Genomic DNA, 23,516 nt, shown 5'->3' with positions numbered 1-23,516 from the left:
CTGTTTTTCGAGTCTGCCCTCTTGTGTTAACTCTTTGTATTTCCAGGAATTGCTGCTCGTGGCTCCACCTCCCAGTGATGTTTGTGAGCTTGGGTTGTGACTGATTAGCTGCCTCATGTTTTGCACTCAGGTGTGGCCCGTTCCCAATCAAGCTTCCCTCACTATTTAGCTGAGTGCTGCCTTTTAGATTTTGGATTTTTGTTGTTTAACTATTTAAATGTACTTTTATTACCAATGCTATCCCTGCCTTCTGCCTCCATCTCTCTCTGCGTTTGGGTCCACACTAGGGATGGGCGATATGGACTCAAAAAATTATTCCGATAATTTATGGTATTTATCACGATAACGATAAACATCATGATAAATAAAAACTATAAATAAATAAAACAATTCCCAAATTAAAGTGTAAACAGGCTCATTACAAACACAAATACATTTGAATACATCAACACATAAAAAATCAGTGCATATGGGTCACTCTATTAGAGTTATTGTACAAAATGTATTTATTTCCTCACTTAAAATGAAATTATTTTCATTATTTTATGGGGCATTCTTGGCTAAATTGAGGGACAAATGCTGGGTGACCCTCACTAATTTCCGACATTGGAATTTATCATTTATATCGTGGGATGACATATTCTGACCGGTGAGAATATTTTTGACGATAAATCATAGACGATAAATGTGGCACATTCCTAGTCCACATCATCCACAAACCATGACAAGAACAGCATAGAGAGTGAGAACATCAGATTGTCCAAAAGACCATAGCTCCGGTAATATTTTTTCTATCTGAGAATCTCCACCAATTTCTGAAAGCTAAGGAGTTGCTATTTAAAGCCATTATGATGTCGTTACAGTAATTTTACTCACACGTGATGGAATCATCATCGTCATGCACAAGGAAAAGAGAAAGAGGACCAAAGGGTGTGTGTGAGATACAGACCATCTGAATATTTCTCTTCATCATTTCAGTTTTCCTTTTGATGAAGATGTGCAATGAAATGACAATATATTACTATTATTTTCTTTTTTTTATTTTTAAGTATATGGAAAGTGGACACGTCCCTCCCGAGACACGTTTCTGACCAGATGATTGGTCACTGTTTCAAAAGTCAGGGACAACCGGAATATTCAGCTTGTGTGCAGTGTAAGCTTTGGCAGCTATAATACTTTTTGCCTTGAAGACCAATACCACGTTTCCACAGAGAATCTTTCAAGGAATCAACGCTCCAACGCAGTGGCGGCTGGTGACAAATATTCTTGATGCGGCTGATCATGTCACAATACATCCCAACACACACCCAACACAGCATAACGTGGATGGCTGTTCATCATAGGAATGGGATCCACACAAGGTTCCTGCTGCTTAACAGAAGGTTTTCCTTGCCGCCATGATGAATTCATGTTGGGTGTGGGATACATATGTATGTGTATATACGTATATATGCATATGTGTGTATCCATAAAATGAAGAGTCCGTCCTTAAGACTGCTCCACTGTAAAGTGCCTTGAGATACCATTGGTTATGATTTGGCGCTATACAAATAAAGATTGATTGATTGATTGATTGATTGTCTTCCTAGTCCAGTATAAGAAGTCACACGACAACTATAATTTAACAGTAATGTGAAACTGGTTAAAAAACTGGTTGCGCAGGCCCCCCAGCATCAGCACTAGCCATGCTGCAGCCGTGCCAACATCAGCTAACTCAGTGTTATGATGAGGTAGTGTGTTCAGCTGTAGCTGAGGGGAGGGGCTGCACGTGTGTCTTTTTGTGTCTGCAGCAGCAAATAAAGTTGTGTCAACTGAAACAGGTGAGGGGAAAAAAACTGGAGCTGAACCATAGATATTAAGAGATGAACAAGGCACTGTTAATATTGATACTTTTGCAAATGAGTATCATATGTGATAATCTTTTTTTTTTTTTTTTTGGTATCGATACTATTCAGTATCAAGTTTTTTGACAACACTACCTTGGGGCAAAATTTTCAGCGCCCTAGAACCCTAAAATTCTGCGACACTGATTGGCCATATATTAATTAATTTGCCATGGAAACTGTACGCAATTGGCTATTTTTCTGCACTGCAGGGGTGCTCTGAGCAGTGCCTCATGAGATGAATGATACAAGCCTGTGTGGAAAGTAGATGGGAATTGTAGTTTATAGAATCCATATTGCATGTAGGCAAACACTAATGGGTAAAACCGATATTGATAACTAAATTTGTAAAAATATATTTCACATGCCACTGCTCCAATGGGAAAAATGATCTAGATTAGATTATCTAGTCAGACTCGCTGCCTGCACTGTCAGCCATGGTGAGTTTACCCTTGTATACCTTTGACCTCATGCGTGAGAACTGAAGGAGAGCGCGATTTCTGAAAGTGTGAAAAGGCTTATCAGGGACCAGGGATTCTAAGCTGCTGGGAACCTGCGGTACTTCAGCATCTTTTTCTTTCTTTCTCATGAGTGAACAATCTCCACATTTTGCACAAAGGTACAGTCCATATAAGTCCATGTCAGATTGTCTCAGCTGCAAAAACAGGCCAATATTACCAAAGGTGGAGCTACCTCTAAATTTCAAAATTTTCAACCATATATTCTAGAGATTGGCACATTTCTCCAAAATGTCACCCCAATACTGAAAACAGTTTTGTACATTTAAACCTATTACAAACTATGAAGTCCAATCTTTTTTTTTTTTCTTCTTGCAAATAATTTTTCCTCAATTGACAACAAACTTGCTATAGCTCACTATTCTACACGAACAAATTACACTATCCTGTCATTGGCAGGGGAACACCCTGGACAGGTTACTAGTCCATTGCAGTCCGACCCCTCACAGTCACTCCTATGGGCAGTCAAGAGACTACAATCAACCTCACAGTCTTTTTTTTTTTTTGATTGTGGGAGGAAGCCGGAATACCCGGAGAAAACCCACTCCAGCACGGGGAGAACATGCAAACTTAACACAGAGTATTGTAAACATGTAGTCTTGCAAATTCTTGCTAAATTATTTTTTAAATGACAATATTTTGGAGTTAGGGTAGATGATGTTTGGAATTTTATCTCCATAACATTTTTTTTTTTTTTTTTTTACATCATTTTGAATTTGGCTCTCATGCAAACATTTAGTCAATGCAAAAATGGCATTTGTATCAACCTTTTCACTGATAGGGCCAATAAATAATTGTTAAAAACAAATTACCAACATGCTAATAGCTGCTGTCTTGTTTTGCCTACAATTGTATGGCCCCAACCATTGCTGCGCAGGAGCTATACTTGAGTTTGACTTTTTGTTTTTTACTTTTATAAATAATTATTTCATATATGAATTATATCTTTACAATTTGTACTTCTGACTGAGTGTTTAAAAGTGTTACAAACTTGAGTCAGTGCAGGCTAAAATAAAATGAACATGAAATGAAGCCAAAAAGATAGTTCTTAATTTGACTTTAAAACTGCTTTGATGATCAGATTCCCAGCCGACATGTGCAGCTCTAAAGACAAACGTTAACATGTTATGTAATGCATCGCTTTGGAGTTAAGCTTTTGTCTGAGATTAACCCGTGATAACAGACTGAATGAATGACATGTGAGTCAGTGCTTTTCTTGAGCGGGGTCAATCGACCGGACTGGGTGAGCGATCCCAGTGCAGCAGGTCTTTACGTAGTAGAGCCCACCATTGGCTGAGATTTCAGGCGTGTCACACTGATAGATCCGCTCTTCCAGGCGGTTAATCAGTTCTTCTGACTCCGAACTACTGTGCGCACTGAAGGATTTGCCGACGGATCTATCCTTTCCTGCGTCCTGACCACTACGGAAGCTGTCCGAGGTGCTGAGCCATGAACCAAAGCGCAGGAGCGGTACAGCCTACCCGCAGATACTCGGTGGACGTGGGGAAGGTACGCAGGCTTGTATGATACAATCACCGCTTTGGGAACTATTCATTGTGCAAATAAGTGTAAAGCAGGAGCTTGTAAAGTCTCTAAATGTGAGTCAAAAGTTAGGAGAACAAGTTGGCTATAGCTTGAACAGGCTAAAAATTGTGGTTCTTGTGTGGTAAAAAATGTTCTCTAAATTATAACTTCGAGAAGATAATAATAAATAACTATGATACTGACTTCTAAGTTCGGCATTAACATGACACTACATTGTTTAAATCAGAGGTTGTCAACTTGTATGGGGTGCCGATTGTACAGAAGCACATTCTTAAATAAACAGCAACTTTTTGCAACAAACCACGTTTAAAAAACAAGTATGTTTTGTTTTGTTTACTTTTGACCAGATTTACAATTTGTAAAATGTCTTTTCTCCCAAAAATATAATGTCAATGTTAAATCTAAATAAAAATGTTAAATGTTAAATATTAAATAGAAATGTTAAATCTAAATGTCACGGGTGAAACTAAATATTTAGCTAATATTCAAATTCACCGGTATAGTACCAAAAATAAAAGCTCAATCCTGCGTCATTGCTTTTTAGCTTAATATTTTTTTTTTTTTTACCTGTCATTTATATTTAACATGTATATTTAGATTTCATTTTGAAAATTTAGATTTAACATTGATATTATATTTTTACGAGAAAAGTAAATATCTCAAATATTAAAAATATCACGTAACGTAAAAAAATTCACACATTTTTTAAATGAGGTTTGTTGCTGAATGTTGCAAAAAAGTTGCTGTTTATTTTAGCATGAGCAACTTTACAATCAGCACCCCGTGAACTTGTGGGTCAGGATCCAAATTGGGTTGCAGGCCAATTTTCATTATTGCATTCATCCCCGTTCAAACTACAACTGGACCTACTTTGGGTCACAAGCTATAATTAAGGGAGGTTTTTAGGTCCTAAAGCCTTAAGAAGTTGTATGTCAAATTTAGTAGTTACTTTTTCCAAACAGTCACTAAATAAAAAGATGATGTGGAGTATATCAGAGATCAAAATATTGCTGTGGAGCCTGAATAAAAAAAACAAAACAAAAAAAAACAACGTAAAACATGGATTAATGACTTAACTGAAAATTATTGTAAAGTGTTGCAAAAATGAATCCCCTTCAAAATTAAAAGTAATGGTAATTTTCTTTTAAAATGTTTGTGATTAAAAAAAGTGTCCAGTTTTGGGTAAATGAAGAGTAAAAATGGCTGCATTCATGTTAAATCCATGTATTGTTTGTTTTTTGGAAGAAAAAAAAAACACATAAAGGATGTGGTTATTTTGTTTTACTAGTTTAAAACAATAACATCCATCCATCCATCCTCATTCTTTTTCTCATATGCAAAAGTAGGGTAAAGCTACTATCAGTTTGCAACAGTCGCCTTGTGTGACACTCATGGCTGCTTAGTTTGGTTAGTGTCAATTGTAGAGCAACTGGTCAGCACACAGCATTTCAGACCATGTCATCAGCAGTGGATGAATGTCATTAGCCTAGTTTGTTCCAAATATAAAAGTACACTGTCTATTGATTATGAGTCATCACTCAAGTGCTGGAGTGACTGGGTAATGGACAGACAAAGCAACATTGATATTTTTAGAACTACATTACCAGTGTGGCTTAAAATGTCGGGTAGTCTCCAAGGAACATAATTCAATTTCTATCTCCTTAAGAGCGTGCTAAACTAAGGATGTCCCGATCCGATCACGTGATCGGAAATCAAGCACTATCACGTGGTTTCAGACTCAATCGGAATCAGACGTTATCTCCCGATTAGGGGCCTCATATATAAATGCTGCGTACGTACAAAAGAAAGCGTACGTCAGATATAAGCAAAGTTTGGAATTTATAAAAAAAAAAAAAAAAACCTGGCGAGATAATGTGCGCGGACGAAATTAAAGACAGCTCTGTGAAATTAATAGAAGCTGTGTGAAATAATCGCACACATTGAACATTTCACAACACACATTATTTGAAGGATGCATTTGCAAAAATTGAAAGAGGAAAAAAATATATACTGACGCCCGCAGAGAGTGAGTGACATGCGCATGCCTACAAAGACAGTTATATTAATAATAATAATAATAATAATAATAATAATAATAATAATAATAATAATAATAATAATAATAAAAGACGCACAATGGCTTATTAGCACTGCTGGAGGACGAGGTGCTCGCGAGACTCTGGAGGGGAGGATCTACTGAGACCAGCGAAAACTATAGACAGGACCACCCTTGAGGACGAGGCTGCAGTGGGGGGAAAACCAGCTGCTGCGGAGTTTAATGCCATGTGTTTGGCGCATATATAGTGCATCAGTGTGTGTCCCCCACCTCCGTTACACAGACGGGATACCCACTAATCATCCAGCTTCTTGTGAGGCTGAGCTCCGGTGCTCTTTCCTCCACCTGTTGAACAGATGCTTTTCCTATGGAGAGTAATCCACATTTCCTCCTTTTATGTGTGATCGCTAATTTTTCAGCTGTCACAGTCTGATGAGGCAACGCAACGCGATCTGTCTTTCTACCATTTGTAATGCATACTGTGTGGTGCTCATGTTTTCAGGCTCATAATCCACCCAATAACTGAGGAGTTCCGGGGGGGAACTTATTGTATTGAGAATGGTGTTTCCACGGGGAAGTATTTTGGTGTTACACATGCTCTGTGTTAGTGTGGTGAATAAGCGCTGTTGTAATGGAAAATAAAGATTGGAGTTCTATGCTGAACACTCCACCTCCGACTCCCTTTCTTCGGCTCCACACTGGTGACCCCGACGTTCCAGGTCCTGAAGAAGTTTCCAGGACCGTAGCGAACATGAATAACAACGATAGTTTCGTAGGATTACCGGAGTTCTGGGAGTGCAACGCTAGAGCGTGGTTCGCCCACGTGGAAGCTCACTTTGCCTGCCGTGGTATCGCGGAGGATGAAAGGAGATAGGATGAAAGGAGATACTACCATGTGGTGGTGGCGCTTGGAAGCTCCACAACCTCCAGGTTGGTGGATTTCATCTCTAATCCTCCCGTCCAAGACAAGTACGTGACGTTCAAAGCCCATCTCATTGAGACTTTTGAACTGTCCCTCAAAGAGTTGTTCGCCATCCAAGGCCTGGGGGACAGCAAACTGTCACAATTAATGGAAAGGATGTTAAATCTGCTTGGAGGGGAGCAACCCAATTTTCTTTTTATAGAAATGCTCCTACGCCACATGCCTCCTCGTGTTCAGACTGCCTTAGCCAATATCAGCATTACAGAGCCACGTGCACTGGCTACAGAAGCTGACCGTTTTTTCCTGGCCACACAGCAGCCTTTCCCTGACACACTGGCCCCGGCATTCAGCCTGTCCACCCCCAACAGAGCTACACGGACAGCTAATGCCGCAGCGGAGCCCGATCGCCGTGGGATTTCTGGGCTGTGCATCTACCATGCAAAGTTCGGAGACAAAGCCAAGAAGTGCCGCCCCCCATGCAGCTTCAAGCCGGGGGGAAACGAAAGGGCTGGCGCTCAGTAGTGGCCCTGAACGTCAGCAGCTCCAGCAGGCTGCTCTTCATCAAAGACATTGTCTCCGGTCGCAAGTTCCTCTGCGACACCGGCGCCCAGAGGAGCATCGTTCCTGCATCGAGGACAGAGATCTTGGCGGGGGGTCGTGGGCCGCTGTTAGCATCCGCTAATGATAACCCCATCCGCTCTTACGGCACGCGGAGCGTCGAGCTGTGTTTCGGAGGACAGAGGTTCAAGTGGTGTTTTGTAGCTGCTGATGTTGCTTTTCCCCTCTTGGGGGCAGACTTCCTCTGCGCCCACGGTCTCCTGGTGGATGTAAAGAACAACCGGTTAGTCGACGCATTAACTTTCTCCTCTCTCCCATGCGCCCGAGGTGTTGCTGCCTATGACGGGTTTTCAGCCTCCTTGTCAAAGGAGGATGTACATCTCCGCCTACTCGCCGAGTTCCCAGAGTTAACATCGCCCACATTCTCGGCGCCTGCAGTCAGACATGGGGTGGAGCACCATGTCGTTACCAAAGGCCCACCGACTTACGCCAGGGTGCGGCGTCTCAATCCGGTCAAACTCGCAGCGGCGAAGGCTGAATTTGCTCACATGGAGCAGCTGGGCATCATCCGCCGCTCTGACAGCCCGTGGGCGGCCCCTCTGCACATTGTCCCTAAACCCAATGGCGTTTGGCGCCCATGTGGGGACTACCGCCGCCTCAATGACAAGACTGTACCCGACCGCTACCCGGTCCCCCAAATACAGGATTTTTCGGCACACCTGTCTGGCAAGCGGGTTTTCTCTAAGGTGGAACTAGTTCGTGGATATCATCAGGTTCCGGTGCACCCAGCGGACATTCCCAAGACGGCGGTCATCACCCCCTTCGGGTTGTTCGAGTACCTGCGCATGCCGTTTGGGCTTAAGAACGCTGCTCAATCCTTCCAACGGTTGATGGACTCAGTTCTCCGGGACATGCCATGGATTTTCGTGTACTTGGATGACATTCTGATTGCCAGCGCCTCTGAGGTTGAACATCTCACCCACCTGCGGGCCCTCTTCATGAGGCTCAGCGAGCACGGGCTGATCGTCAATCCGGCGAAGTGTCCCCCTCGCGTCAAAAGTGGAGGCGGTTGTAGCTTTTCCACGTCCGCAGTCCGCACGGTCACTTAGAGAGTTCCTCGGTATAGTGACCTTTTACCACCGCTTCATACCGCGGGCTGCCCACATCATGCAACCGTTGTATGAGGCTCTTAAGGGTAAATCCCCTGGTCAGGCAATCGACTGGACTGGGGAAAAGGATCTAGCGTTCAGAAACGTCAAGACGGCACTAGCACAGGCGACGCTGTTGGCTCACCCGTCCCCGTCGGCCCCGATCGCCATCACTACGGATGCGTCGGACTACGCAGTCTGCGCCGTTCACGAACAGTGGGTGGGGGGAGCCTGGCAACCGCTTGCCTTTTTTAGCAGACAACTGACTGCCAGGGAACGCAAGTACAGCGCGTTTGACAGGGAGCTCCTCCCGCTTTGGCTCGCGGTACGGCACTTCTGTTTTTTGCTTGAGGGTCAGGAGTTTACACCGTTCGTGGATCACAAACCCCTGACATTCGCTATGTCCAAGGTGGCGGAGCCGTGGTCCACACGCCAGCAGCGGCAGCTGGCCTACATTTCGGAGTTTACCACTGACGTACGTCACGTTGCCGGCAAGTCGAACGTGGTAGCAGACTGCCACTCCAGGGTCATGCTAGGGACGGTTCAGTTGGGGCTCGATTACGTCCACATGGCAAAAGACTAGATCTCTGACTCCAGTGTCTTGGCCCTTAAGGCTACACCTGGCGGAGGTACCCTTCGGCGACGCGGGCGCGGTGCTCCTGTGTGACACCAGTTGTTCCCATCGATTGTAGGCGTTCGGTGTTCAAGGCGGTCCACAACCTCTCGCATCCGGGCAGAAAAGCGTCTGTGGCGGCAAAGTTTGTTTGGCAGGGTCTTAAAAAAGATGCGAGGTCCTGGGCGGACGTGTGCGTAGCTTGCCAGCGGGCTAAAGTGCACCGGCACACGAAGGCTCCTTTAGTGCATTTCTCGGTCCCGGAGCGGCGGTTCGATCATGTTAACATAGATTTTGTGGGTCCCCTGCCCTCATCACATGGTTTCACCTACCTACTCACGATGGTGGACAGGACCACCCGCTGGCCTGAGGCTGTCCCACTGGCGGCAACGTCAGCAGTTGATGTAGCCCGTGCGTTTATCGGGACGTGGGTAGCTTGGTTTGGCACCCCGGCTGACATTTCCTCTGACCGCGGTTCGCAGTTCACTTCCGAGCCATGGAATGCTGTGGCGGAGAGTTTGGGGGTCAAGCTCCATCTTACCACCGTGTATCACCCCCAGGCCAACGGCCTCTGCGAAAGGTTTCATTGCTCCGTGAAAGCTGCTCTCCGGGCCTCCCTCACGGACTGTGGGTGGGTTGATAGGCTTCCGTGGGTCATGCTGGGCCTCAGAACCGCGCACAAGGAAGATCTCCGGTCCTCGTCGGCTGAGTTGGTGTACGGGCTGTTGTTGCGGGTTTCGGGGGATTTCTTGCCTAGCGCTACCGCTCCCTGGTCGGCGTCGGTACAACGTGCCTCTCTGCAGGGTATTGCTAAGACTTTCGCCCCGGTGCCTACTTCTCAGCACTGCACGCCTGTGTCTAGGTTCCCGGCGGAGCTGCGTTCGGCGAGTCATGTGTTCTTTCGACATGACGCGCATCGTGCTCCGTTTCAGCCCCCGTACGACGGCCCCTTCCGGGTCCTGGATCACGGGGTTAAGCATTTGGTGGTGGATGTAGGTGGCAGGCCGGAGCGTGTTTCGGTGGACCGCGTTAAGCCTGCTCACCTGGACTTAAGCCTCCCGGTGAAGTTGGCGCAGCCCCCGCGGCGAGGACGCCCTCCTGCGGTGTCTCGTTCGTCTGATCGCCCTGCAGTGTTCCCTGACACGCCCCCCTGCAGCCCTGTGGCTGCTAAGTTGGACTCGCCGGCGTCACTTCCCCTTTCCTTCGGTGCCCGGAGTCATAGAGGCCGGCTCGTTGTGCCTCCTCGACACAGGGATTTTGGGTGAATTCTGGGGGGGCTCATGTGGTGCTCATGTTTTCAGGTTCATAATCCACCCAATAACTGAGGAGTTCCGGGGGGGAACTTATTGTATGGAGAAGGGTGTTTCCACAGGAAAGTGTTTTGGTGTTAAGAGCTGTTGTAATGGAAAATAAAGATTGGAGTTCTATGCTGAACACTCCACCTCCGACTCCCTTTCTTCGGCACCACAACTGTCACAAGATTACGCTCTCCTGCGTGTGTCCAACTCAACAATTAAAACCTCCACCTCACACTGAGTGAAATTTGTTTTATTTGCTTGTTTTATCTTTCGGTCCACCGTGAAATTCGTATTTGTGAATATTCATTAAGGGCGTTCACCTGACCTTTTATGGGCCCCAGATGGGCGGAGCAAGGTGTTTCTTCACGTGCACCAACCTTCGAATTGACTGTGATTTATAAACAGAAACAGGCGTGGACTCGTTAATAAATCGTAAAAAAAAAAAATTGTACGCACTTCCTGGTTTTTAGCGTAAGCCAGCTGAAGTGTGCTTACCGAGGCACACTTTTATAAATGAGGCCCTAGGACTCGGATGTATATGTATATTTATTATCATTATGGGGGGGGGCGGGTATACCGGTTCATACCAAATACCCATATATATTTTTGTTATGATATACATTTTAATATACCGCCGTACCGGTATATTGATTACACAACGTTGCACTGCGAAGGTAAACAGTAGTGCACTGGTTACGGTGTAAATAGATAAGAAATCTCTGAAGCTGCAGAACTAGTTGAACATGATGACACAGGAGAACTTGTCATAAAGAGGAGCCCTGTCTGTTGTTTGGTTGGTAGAACATGTTAGATGCAGAGAGATGTTTAAGGGCGTGTTTTTGTACTCCGCACATGCGTGTTTGTGTGCACGTGCTCGCGCCAGTGTTTGTGTGATTTGCGCATGCGGATGTATGTTTGTGTGTGAGAATAGACCACATGTGTCAAGCTGATGGCCCACGGGCCAAATCCGGCCCTTCGGAGCAACAAATTTGGCCTGAAGAAGAAAGTAAAAATGATAGAGAAAACATGAATCGTTGTGTAAATGAAACTCAACACTCCTGGTGCCTATGTCACATGATTGCAGTCATATTTAGTGTTGAAAAAACTCTTACAAAATCTTTAATTTTTCCTCCAATCATTCCATATTATTTCCTTTAATTAAATAGTAACTGGTCACAAGATCTAGAAAATTTAAAGTGAAGATACTGTTGAGACTGATATTTATCACTTATTGCTAGAATATTGTTGGTTTTTACATATTTGGAATTGTATGTGTATGTAGAAGTGCAAACTAGGGCACAATAATGTTGAAATTACTCGTTTTCCTGCATAAAATCTGTGGCCCACAAGAGATCAAACTTCGTATCTGGACCCTGAACACCGTCCTAAGTCAATCTACTGCAGTATTTCCTATATCAAGCAGCTACAGCAGGACGTGCAGGTGTGTTCTAGATCAACCTCTATCTGCAGACCTCACACACTTTTTTTAGTAAGCAGTTAATACTTTACATGCTCTGCAATTACAATGCCAACAAAATTAAGTTGTCATACTTTTCACCAAGAAAAACATACATTTCAATCTGTGAAACTAAATGAGGAGAGTAAGTATTATGAGTGCAGTTCCTACTTAGTATATCTTTTGTGTTTCTACTGAAAGATTTTAACTGACTATTTTCATAAAAAATCAAATCAAACATCTATTGAATAACAAAAAATAGGTTATAGGTTTTTGCTGGCATTTTTGATAATTAATCAATTACATTTTTTTTTTACAGGAGAACATCGAAACCTTGATTTAAGGAAACTAAGGGCAGGATTTGTGGAAAAAAACCATTCATTTTAAGTCTTTTAATGGAAATGGGTGATGAAGTGTTTAAAACCAAAAAGAATGAGCACACACATATCTCCCCGTTGCCTTGAATAGACTGTACGCAATTTGTGGCCCAAATCTTCTATTCAGTCCTGCGAACGTAACGCCAAATGACCCTGAATGCTTGGCTGATTACTGCAGTTATCATAACAGCTTTCATGTCACTATTGAGTTTTATTTCTTGATCCTGCCCTAAGTTCCTTTAAGTACACTTTTATGAAGGTAGATATGTTGCAAAATGTGAGAGCTTGTAAAATGTGATGTGAGAGCTTGTAGAATGTGATTTGAGCTTGTGTATAAAAAATCCACACACGTAAAATAAATTTAATGTCACAAATGATGAGGAAAAAATGCATAGACTGATATTTACACATAAAATTACAGCTGCAAACTTGTAATTTAACATTTATTCACATGTTTTTTAATTACTTGCGTAAATGATCTTTTACAACCACAACTCTCCAGTTACAACTTCTCCAATCTACCTCTACCGATGCACAAACTACTTTTCTCGTGTGAATCTGCGCTGCTTGAGTTTTGCAACACATTTTGCGAGACGTCTCTAGCAAAACTGATTCATGCTCGTAGAAATGGCCCCTCCCCTCCCCGCTCCCCCATGTGTGTGATTGACCAATCAGACTGAGGATTTGGAGACAGTGGGTTGTGTCTTTGTTTCGGTCATATCACCAGCTGCTGCGCTAAAAAGACACAGCCCACAGTCTCCAAATCCTGAATCATGAATTCACTGGCATGCTTTATAGGCTTTGGGACAAGATCATACTGGGGCAAAACCTTAGACATGTTGATCCCAAATATCAGCACGAGATATAAGCACTCACCCTCTCCCTCTGTTCACGGCCACCATGATTATACTTATGCCGGGTGTTGCGTCACGCTCTTTAATCTCTCCACAATTGTTACCAGACTGGTTCAGTATAGATATACACCCCATATGCACAATAGGAGCATCACATTATACTTTAAGTACAAACAAAATAGCTTTATGTCAATCACTCCTTCGAATGTCCCATCCTGACTCCCTCTTCCCTGTTCCTTTCCCCATCACCAACACTGCCCTCTCTTTTTAGGTCTTTCCCTCTAATTCATTTTTATCTTAGCCATCCTTAGGGAGGATTGGTGATGGTTACAATTAAGCAATAAAATAAATGATTTTGTTTCATTGCAAGGATAAAACATGGATAGCTATTGCAAAAAAGATTGCACTACATGTAGTGTGGACCTTTGATAGTTTATGCAGACAAGGGGGAAAAAAAAAAAAAATGCAATCTGGGATTTTTGTATGCTAACAATTTCCATGTGATTGATAGAAGATCAGGAGGAATAAAAGTAAAGTGCAGTCATTGCAAAACCTTGAGAGACACGCCATGACTACATTTTCACAGCTGCTTTTGTAGTGCTTGACAATAGGCTGTGTTCCTTCATTTTCTACATGGTTGCAAACAGATGTCAGAGTCCAAAGAAGGATTTGAATCACGATTCAAAGGCTGCAGAGCTGCAGTTTGCAGGATGAATCCATCTGTCCGCTTTCTGTGTGGCGTTGGCTATTCTCCAAATGATGAAGTCATGAACAAAATCCCTGAAATTGATTCAGGTCTTACTCAACCACTCCAAGCTGTATGACTGGACTGTTGTTTGTAAGCAGCTTAGATTTCATGGGGCCATTGTGATTAGAAAAATACAGCAAAGAGGGATAAGTGTGTTCCTGATGTAAATCTTAATTCTGGAAAAATGTAATAAGTTATTTTGTCATTTTCCCCTAAAAATGATTTAATTAGTGGTTCTCAACCTTTTATGAAAAATGAAAAACTCTCAAAAAGGGTATGTGTAGAACAGTATTAACAGTTAGCAGCATTAACTCACAATTGAAGTGATCATATTAAAGAAGTATTAGTTATTTACACATATCATTTTGAGTTTGTGGGTTAAGCCTTAGGGAACCAATGTTAACACACGGCAAGGAGTTTAGAAGTGCTCGCTGATACAAAAATGAAACAGCATATGAAATTATATACAGGTACTTATGATGGGGTACACGTGATATGACAAAAAGGCAATGGGGTACATGGGACAAAAAGGTTGGAAACCATTGCTTTAGATCATGGTTCCACTGAAAGTAACAGGAGAGCCTGCCTGAATCCTGATCAAAATAGAGATGAAAGTCTCTATGCTTGCATCAGAAAAGTGGAAAATGTGGAGCTTAATGTGTAAAGGACATGTAGAGGACAGGTAATTCTATAACATTGCAACATAGTTAAGACATGAAAAAATATTGTATAACAGTTATTCATACTTCAAATGATCCCCCTGATTTCCACAATGTGGTATTACGTATTGTAGCAGTTAGCAAGTGGCTAACTTTTAAAAAAAAAATTAAGTTCATGCTTATACTCAGTTAATCAAATTTAAACAAATTATTTAACTAAGCTCTGGCTCTAGCAATAGCTCAGAACAAAAACTCCCTTCTTTTGGTCGGAAAAAAAGGGTATGTGTGGAATAGTGTTGTTTTCATCAACAACAAAATCATTCTCTTGATGCCAATATTGTGATTGTGAGTCAGACGAGCTGCTCCATGGTGTGTGTTGATCACATCAGCAGCAGCGGAGTTGGTCAGCTGTTTAAACTGTTTCCAAACACTCACAGGAGCTACTACGTTGTTTTCTTGCCATCCTCTTCACAGCACTCAATCACATTTGTTCCCTGCGCTCCAGCAGCAAGTGAGGAATGAGCAAAATCAGCAAATATTATTCAGTGAATGTGAGCGCTGAACAACAAAACGTCGTCAATAAACCGTCCCACGAGCAGAAATCACTTTAGAAATGATAGCACAACAATATAGAAGTGTTTTTGTGTTATAAAAAAATATTAATGTAATAAGAGATTTTTAAAAATCTAACCTGTATTTTGGGATGAATGCACAGTTTTGTTATGGGGACAGTAGAACAGTCATGGGAAAGTGAGGCTTACATTAAAATGTTAGACATTCACAGGAGGTTGTTATAGGCAATGGGATGGGGGACAGCTTAAGGTCCTGTTTGTGGATGAGAGCTAGACCACCACCATGGCCAGTGCTACGAGCTCACTTCAAGTAACTGTAGCCGGGGGGACAGGCTTCATTGAGGGCAGGGCAAACTTTTGGTTGGTGCCAGGTTTCTGTCACACATGAAGTCCAGTCCTTTCTCCCTGATATTTTCTTCAATCTGGGTGGATTTATTGTTGATGGACTGAGTGTTAAATAGTTTAGTTCAACCAATGTCTGTGGGGTCAATCTCTGTACGGGTTGCAAGACATTGAAATCCACTCCGCGCAAACTAGATTTCACTTCACAAAATCAATCCATGTGAGTGTGCAAGCATCTTGTGGTGTTTCTTCTTCAGAGTAGCAGAAATGTAGCTGTGTTTCCCATGTAGATGGTAGCTGGTGCAAAGGCACTCTGATGACTCGCCAGATGTGGGACATTTTTGGAAATTTTGACCTGCACAAGGGGGGAAATAAAGAATCACAAAATCACAAGCACACATAATCTCGACGTGACGCTCACCCACAACCCTGCAGAGACTACAGCATGCACTGGCAAACAGCCCCTGCTCTCAAGCCATTAGCCCTGGAAACCAACTAACACACACAAACCAGGAAAACGGGCACACAGAGACAAGAAGTACAAGAACGTCCGCACACACAGAGACAGATAGGAATACACACACAATATGGCTTTACATACACACATAGCTTGATGAATCCCCTGATTAGACCAGAATCAGCTCTTTTAAACAGCGCATAGTCACAAACACCGACGCAGCTGAACGCAGTCCCGTATAGAGCTGTCAATAAGAGAGCAGGAAACACATGTCCCTTCTCCCATATTTTTTATGAGGGGCAGGGCCAACGACTTAATCTGCAGCCAATAGCGAAGTTAAATTGTAATACTCATAGAGGACATTAACGGTGACATTTTATAACTAAAAATGCTAAATTTAAATACTTTGATAAAAATGTGAAGAATGGGACTAGGTCAATAAACTGCATTACTTCATATATCATAATAATAATACATTTTATTTGTGGGCGCCTTTCAAAAAACCCAAAAATACCTTACAAGCGGAGTTAAAATAGCAACAATAAAAACATAGAATTACAAAGCAGTAAATATAAAACATCAAAATTAGAGATTTAAAAAGGAGGTAGGTAACATTTTTACTAAAAAACAATCATAAAAAAGAAGTTTTGCAGTGGGTTTTGAGACATGATTTGAAGATGATCAGAGTGTCAATGTTTCGGATGTCAGGTTGGAGGGAGTTCTAGAGGTGGGGGGGCTGAGCGGCTGAAGGCTCTGGACCCCATGGTGATCATGCGGACAGGAGGGATGAGAAGGCTGAGAGAGGAAGATGATCTGAGGGTGCGATTGGGTGTGTTTATGTGGAGGACTTCAGTGAGATACGGAGGAGCGAGATTATGGAGGGCCTTGAAGGTTAGGAGGAGAGTTTTGTAAGCAATGTGTGTGATTGGGAGCCAGTGGAGTTGTTGGAGAACAGGGGTTATGTGGTGGATGAAAGGTGTTCTGGTGATGATCCGGGCTGCAGCATTCTGAACCAGTTGTAGTTTATGTAATGTTTCGAAGATGGAAGTATGCAGACCAAGTGATGTTATTGATGTGGGTTTGGAATGACAGACTGCCGTCGAGGATGACACCTAGACTCTTAACCTGAGGGGAGGGAGAAACGGAAGAGTTGTCGATGGTGATGGTGAAGCTTTTTGATTTTGTGAGAGTGGATTTGGAACCAATGAGGAAAACCTCAGTTTTGTCACTGTTGAGTTTGAGAAAGTTGGAGGAGAACCAGGATTTGATTTCCTGTAGACAATCACAGAGGGAGGTTGGAGGAAGGGTGGAGGTGGGTGTCAATGAAAATGAATGGTGTGTTTTCGCAATATATGGCAGAGGGGAAGAAGATAGATGACCATATATGTATTCAACAGAAAAAAAGGGTTTTGGGGTGTACTTACACTTTTAATAAAGGAACTATAAGTAGTAACACAGTCAAGTTGCTAACGTAAGGACTGTAAACATTCTGATTAATGAGAACAGGCATCGTCTCGCTCACTGTCAGCAGCTCCATTGCATGTGTGTGCATGCGTAGCAGGTAGCTTTCAAATGTGCCACAGTTTGTACATTTCCTGAACAGTTGTGCTTTAAAAATGCTCCTGTTGTGGTTGGTTTTATCTGTTGCTTTATAAATTATTCATATATACCACACTTACATTTAAAACTTGATGCATGATGCCGTTTTATTTCGTGACGTAATAGCTCACGATAAAAAGGACAGTGTATTGGTAGTTGATTAGAAAGCTCAGCTGTCGACATGTACACAGGTACACCTTTACATGCCAACATCCATTTAAAAGCACAACAAAATTGGAGGTACTACAAAAATGTACAAAACACTAAATCTACATCAAAATAACAGAATAACAGGACTACCCGTAATCTCCAGTTTAAACTAAAATAACAAACTCACAAATATGTTGAGTGGGGAGCAAGAAAACTTGTCCCCAAATGTCTGCTTCCTCTTTCCTCTCCACCTGATTACCAATATGAATCAGGTGTTTTAGGTGAGATGAAGGAAGGGCATTGGCTGAGAGACCAGGAGGCACCAGCCGTAACACGTGTTATTAATGCACGAAAGTTTATTTTTTCTACTAAATTGTTTTATTGAGGCTATAGTGAACTGTAATTGAGCTTGTTAGGGCAAATAATGCTAGTTTATAATGTAAAGAAAAATATTATGTGATCCAAAGCACGGTAAACCCCATTGAATAACAGTAATACATTAGATGCAAGCATTAGATCATCATAGTTATGAATGAACTCTTGAGTACTCTGATTGCAATGTGTCCAGCATATGGATGTAGACATCAGAAACAATGCATGGCCACCAGCAACTCAGGGGGCAGAGTGGCCTTGCTACTGTCAGTTTTAGATCCATACTAACTCAGAGAACAGCTTTTAGCAAATTCTTTTGAAGACAGATTGTACAACCTCTTAAGGAACCTCTTTTAGAGCAATATTGATGCCCTCTTGTTTACAGTTACCTCATAATCTTCTCATTGATTACACTTTTTTAACACTGTAAATACATGCCAAAAATTGTCTGAGCACTAAGCAGTGCTATCACTTGAGGAGGCACACGATATCTAGGCACAAGGTCACCAGGTGCTGATAACATAGAGGAATACAAATGTTGAAAATAATTAATTAAAAAAAACAAAACAAAACAAAACTCAATGACACACAAGGTTGAATTGTGTGGGAGAACAGGCAATGTGCTTCACACAGAAATTAATTAAGGGCTTTATTCTTCAAGTCCAAAAAGCCAAAAGCAGCAGTGCTGCTATTCTCCCCCTGTACTTAATTCGCTGGGCACCTTCATCCCAGTTACGCACTGTGGGTGGAGCAGCCCTGAAATGTAGGTGTTCCCATTCAAATCTGGCTTTATGCATATTCTCCGGTGTGCGTAAGTCCTTTTCCTCTTACGTGCTTCTAACCTTGGAATAAGTGCAGTGCCCCAATAAGGTGAAACATTATATTGCACTAGAATTACTCAGCTGCTGCTGCGCGATTAATTAAAACTCTGCAGACTTCTGTCCACGTTGGTCACAGTGATTCAACTATTTTCATACTATGTCCAATGTAAAGTCACAGTTTAATCTGCTACAGAGTGAATACAGCGTCATATATGTCCACGTTGGTCACAGTGATTCAACTATTTTCATACTATGTCCAATGTAAAGTCACAGTTTAATCTGCTACAGAGTGAATACAGCGTCATATATGGATGAGGATAGACCACAAACTGTTCCCACACATATTTTAATGAGGCTCAGCTCAGGTCGCTTTAAACAATTTATATACTTCCGTATTATGGAAGCTAATAGTTCTGTTTCACTGCAAACATGCCTCTATATTAAAGCAGGACACTCTGCGGCCGCGTTATTTCCTCATATCTCCAGCGCATCTGACTCGGTCACGCTTTACAGTGATGATGATGATCAAGGAGAGAGATTTTAACTGTGACTCAGTCACACGTCAATAATCTGATCAATGATCTGATCAAATCAACCTGTTTATCAATGAAGGCGTTTCAAATTAAAAGTGAACTTTATAATTTTCACAGATTTCAATGAATATTACAAGTACTGGGAAAACTCCATGTTCCGTGATTTTTAGACAGCCCAAAAAACGACATCACCGCCTCCTTTCCTTCAGCCCGCCTTTATTCACACATACGCGCTTTTTGGCTCCTTACGCGCGGTGGGCGTGTCAGCAGCCTGGACCGGAGAATTTGCGTAGAATAGAATCACGGAACTGCAGGCGCGCAAAAAAGCGCTTAAGTCCAGATGGGAGAATAGAGCCCTAAAGTGAATGTAAAATTGATTGATTGATTGCTACACTAAGTCATTGCAATTAGAAGTTCATCAGACAAACAAAAACTTTTTTCCAAACAAAAACTCAAATGATGTCATGCAGAGTAGTTTGTTTTAACAATTTTAGTCATGTCAAAAAAGAACAATTGAGATGTATCATTACAAAAGGAAATGTTACTGTGGAAAAAAAACTCAATATTTATAAGGATTAGTTCATTATTAGTATGACAACTAATTTTGTAAGTTTGCAAAGAGTTCAGTCCTGATTCCAATGAATTTAGCAAAGCAAACAATCTAACATTTCAGGTGAGAAATAAGGTTTATCTTTTCTTAAACTTTTTAACCTCTTATGAGTTAAAACATTATGGTTGCACTGACAATATCTCCCCCTAATCACTGATACAATCATTTAATAATTATAGCACAGAGTATTTTTAAAGCCTGATGCTGCTTTATGTAATGTGTGACTTCATAAATCAAAGGCTAGGCCTCTTTATTGTAAAACACCTCATCTTTCTTGTTGTTTCCTTCCTTAAACTCAACACCACTCTTGTAGACAGCGGCTCAACAGCTGCATTATAAAATATTAAACAGGACGTCGTACAGCGGGTCCGTCTACGTCCGTATTTATTGGCAGGGCAAACACCAGTTAAGTAACCTCCTTGAACAGTGGCCAGCTGCACCTGGACAGCCTCATTACATTCTCTACTTACAAAGACATACAACATATTCCTGCATATTCCAGGACATAGCAGCCACTGAAAACTAATGTCAAACAAGATGGTTTGTTACATCATGGTTTACTATGTCCTCACATCATCCTGCCGGATGCTCTATTTTTTAATATGTATTTATCATAATTTTATTAAGACATGCAAAGATAATTTCTGTGTTTGAGGATCTCTGTCCCATCTTTTGAGTGCTTAAATGTTCTCTTGTGATATGCTTGCGCTAAATGTATCAATTCCTTTAATTCAATGTATATTATTATAAAATGTATGTGGCTGTCATATTCTGAGGCAGGTCCCATAAATCTAACTGCCAAAATGGTTGATCTGGTATACAGTTTCATTGAAGGTCTACTACTGGGAAAGTGCTGTGATGAATGGGTTTAACCAGCAGAGAGCACCCTCATACAAATCAGAAGCTGCTTGGGCCAATGAAACAAAAATAAAAAGCAGTAATAAAGAAGTGTGAGGTTCAGTACTGCAATTATATATCATCCTTTAATAAAGCCTCCATGTGTGCATCCAATTTGCTTCAAGCCCACAATAGAAGGGATATCAATCTGATTGAATATTATGAGGTTATTGATTACATTCAGGGGCAGATTTACATAAATCTCAAATAAAAGCCCCGAAAAATTATTGTGTTTAATTATTGGTAGCTCTATTTCCTCACCTGCTGGTACTTATTTACTAAGATTGCAGCACAAATAGGTGTATATTAATAATAACATGCACTCTGCGTGCAGGTGTGTAAGGCTGTTTTAATTTCATATACAAGTCAGCAAAAATCGCTTCAAATGTTGAACGTCATATCAATGTCCAGATGAAGTCTTGGTTGTGACTTTCAGATCCAAACCTATTATATCGTATAGATGCACGGATTTGTTTGGACCGATCAACACAAGAAGCCTTTTCACACTCTCAGAGGTGAAATGTCAAGAGGTGTAAACTCGAAAAAAATTGCAAACACTAAACACTGGAAGTCGGGCCTTCTCACTCAAAGAATCAAATCTTTGCACTGAATCAGAACACACAAACCTTGTCTGCATTAACCCAAATCTTGTGAGTTCTCCGATAGGCTGCTGTTTATACAACAAAGAAGTAAAATCAGGAAGTCACCAAAAGCTGAATTAAACAAAGGAAAACACTAAGGAGTCAACAATCCAGTAAGGAGGAAATGGAGGAATTGACAGACCCATGATGGTGACGTACTTCATGGCTTACAGTATAAGCCTTTTCACACTCCCCCTAATCACTGATACAAGCATGTAATAATTACATTACAGAAGGAGTGTCGAAGCAAGGGAGGTTTCTTGATTTGATGCTGCTTCTCCCATCAGTTTTCAAAAGTGCTGAGCACTCACCACTCATATTTGTTTTAAAGTATTAACACAACTCTTTGTTGTTTCCATCATCATCGTCTAAAACATATACTCTTCTGTTGTAGTTTTTGTACAGATATTAATATTTGTTTGAGTGCAATAGGATAGTATTCAAATAACTAACTTCATGCTAAATAGGAATCTTAAAATGTTTTCTGTCACACTGTTTTGTTGAAATAAGATACATTCCATAACTTTGTGGGCACAAAAAAGGGTATGGAGGGTTTAAATCTGAATAAGCTTTGTCACACTAGTGGCAAATCTGAAGGCAAGTCATATTTAAAATGTGATTTGTGTTGTCAGAGTTTCATAGATGAAATGTTTTAAATTGAAACTTCCGGAGTGTAACAGCTCTCACATGATGTATGTCGTGCTTGGAAAAGGATATCAGTGGCTTGTCATTTGTAATAATAGATGTGTGCACTTGGACTGGACTGCCCCTCATTCTTCCCATTCTCCCGTATCTATTTTAGGAGAGAGTGAATTCATTAGCAGAGATATCAAAGGCTGCATTCGGGAGATAGGAGTTATCTATAAATTCACTCATTGCATTAACCCACACACCCTCCTCCCCTTCTACAGTGGAAGGGGAATTCTCCAGCTTGATCATGCTAGCTTAATGCATCACATATTGCTACAAATCTGCTAAGAATACAAAACTGGAGGAAAAACTAATACAGAGGCAGAAAAAAATATATACTTTTGTCTCTTTTGCTGCTGTGTGTGTGTGTGTGTGTGGTGGGGGGGCAACAGGCCCAAAGGGAACAGCTCCTTTCTCAATAACTAGATTATGACTAAGAAAAGCCATTTGGGAAGAGACGAAACATCCTTCTATTGTTCTTTCTCTACCTTCTCTTTGTGCAAAGCCATACCCTGACGAGCAGGACAGCACCCCATTGGGGAAGCCTGTTCACAAAGCCTGATCATTTTATGCTAATAGTCTGAGTCAAGAAAATTAGAAAAAGTCTAAATGGTTCTCATATAGCAGCTAAAGGTGCAGTCCGCAACTCTCAGTTATTGATATCTTGAACATATTGCGACCGTGGCTCAGGTGGTGGAGGGTCGTCTTCTGATGAAGAGGTTGGGGGTTCGATCCCAGTACCTGACTATGTGTCGAAGTGTCCTTGGGCAAGACACTGAACCCTAAGTTGCTCCCAATGGTCGACTCGTGCCTTGCATGGCAGTCCTGTCCCACTGGTGTGTGAATGTGAGAGTGATTGGGTGAATGAGCTGTTATGTAAAGCGCTTTGGGACTGCTTCAGTGTGGTGATAAAGCGCTATATAAATCTAGTCCATTTACCATTTAGTCCATTTAGATATTGTAAGGGAATTAAATAAATTGTTGATAAATGAGGCAATAACTCCAAAACTACAAAATTAACAATCAGAGCCTCAAAACTAGAAATTGCTTGACATCCTGTCTTATGTTGGTTAAAGTATAGTCTACAATGTTAGCAAGATTTGAAAGTTGCACCTCCTCTATGCTCCACCCCCTCCTCCCCCTACCGTTAGTGCGTCATCCAAAGCAACACTCGTACAAACCTGAACACATATCTGA

At 41.8% G+C, this 23,516-nt stretch overlaps 1 protein-coding gene across 5 annotated transcripts in view; it reads left to right on the top strand.

Moving 5' to 3' along the window:
• Positions 1-3,756: 3,756 nt before the first annotated feature.
• LOC114455327 (inactive dipeptidyl peptidase 10-like) overlaps positions 3,757-23,516 on the top strand; it is a 146,839-nt gene continuing 127,079 nt past the window's right edge. For all 5 annotated transcript variants that reach the window (XM_028436493.1, XM_028436494.1, XM_028436490.1 and 2 more), the window contains exon 1: positions 3,757-3,910. In XM_028436493.1, coding sequence (XP_028292294.1) covers positions 3,851-3,910 — 60 coding nt within the window. In that variant the 5' untranslated portion in view covers positions 3,757-3,850. The remainder of the gene's footprint in view (positions 3,911-23,516) is intronic.

The sequence above is a fragment of the Gouania willdenowi genome, chromosome 21 (genome assembly GCF_900634775.1).
Source record: "Gouania willdenowi chromosome 21, fGouWil2.1, whole genome shotgun sequence".
NCBI classification, from domain to species: domain Eukaryota; kingdom Metazoa; phylum Chordata; class Actinopteri; order Blenniiformes; family Gobiesocidae; genus Gouania; species Gouania willdenowi.
Note: the sequence above shows the minus strand (reverse complement) of the source record. Positions and strands in the feature narration are given on the sequence as shown.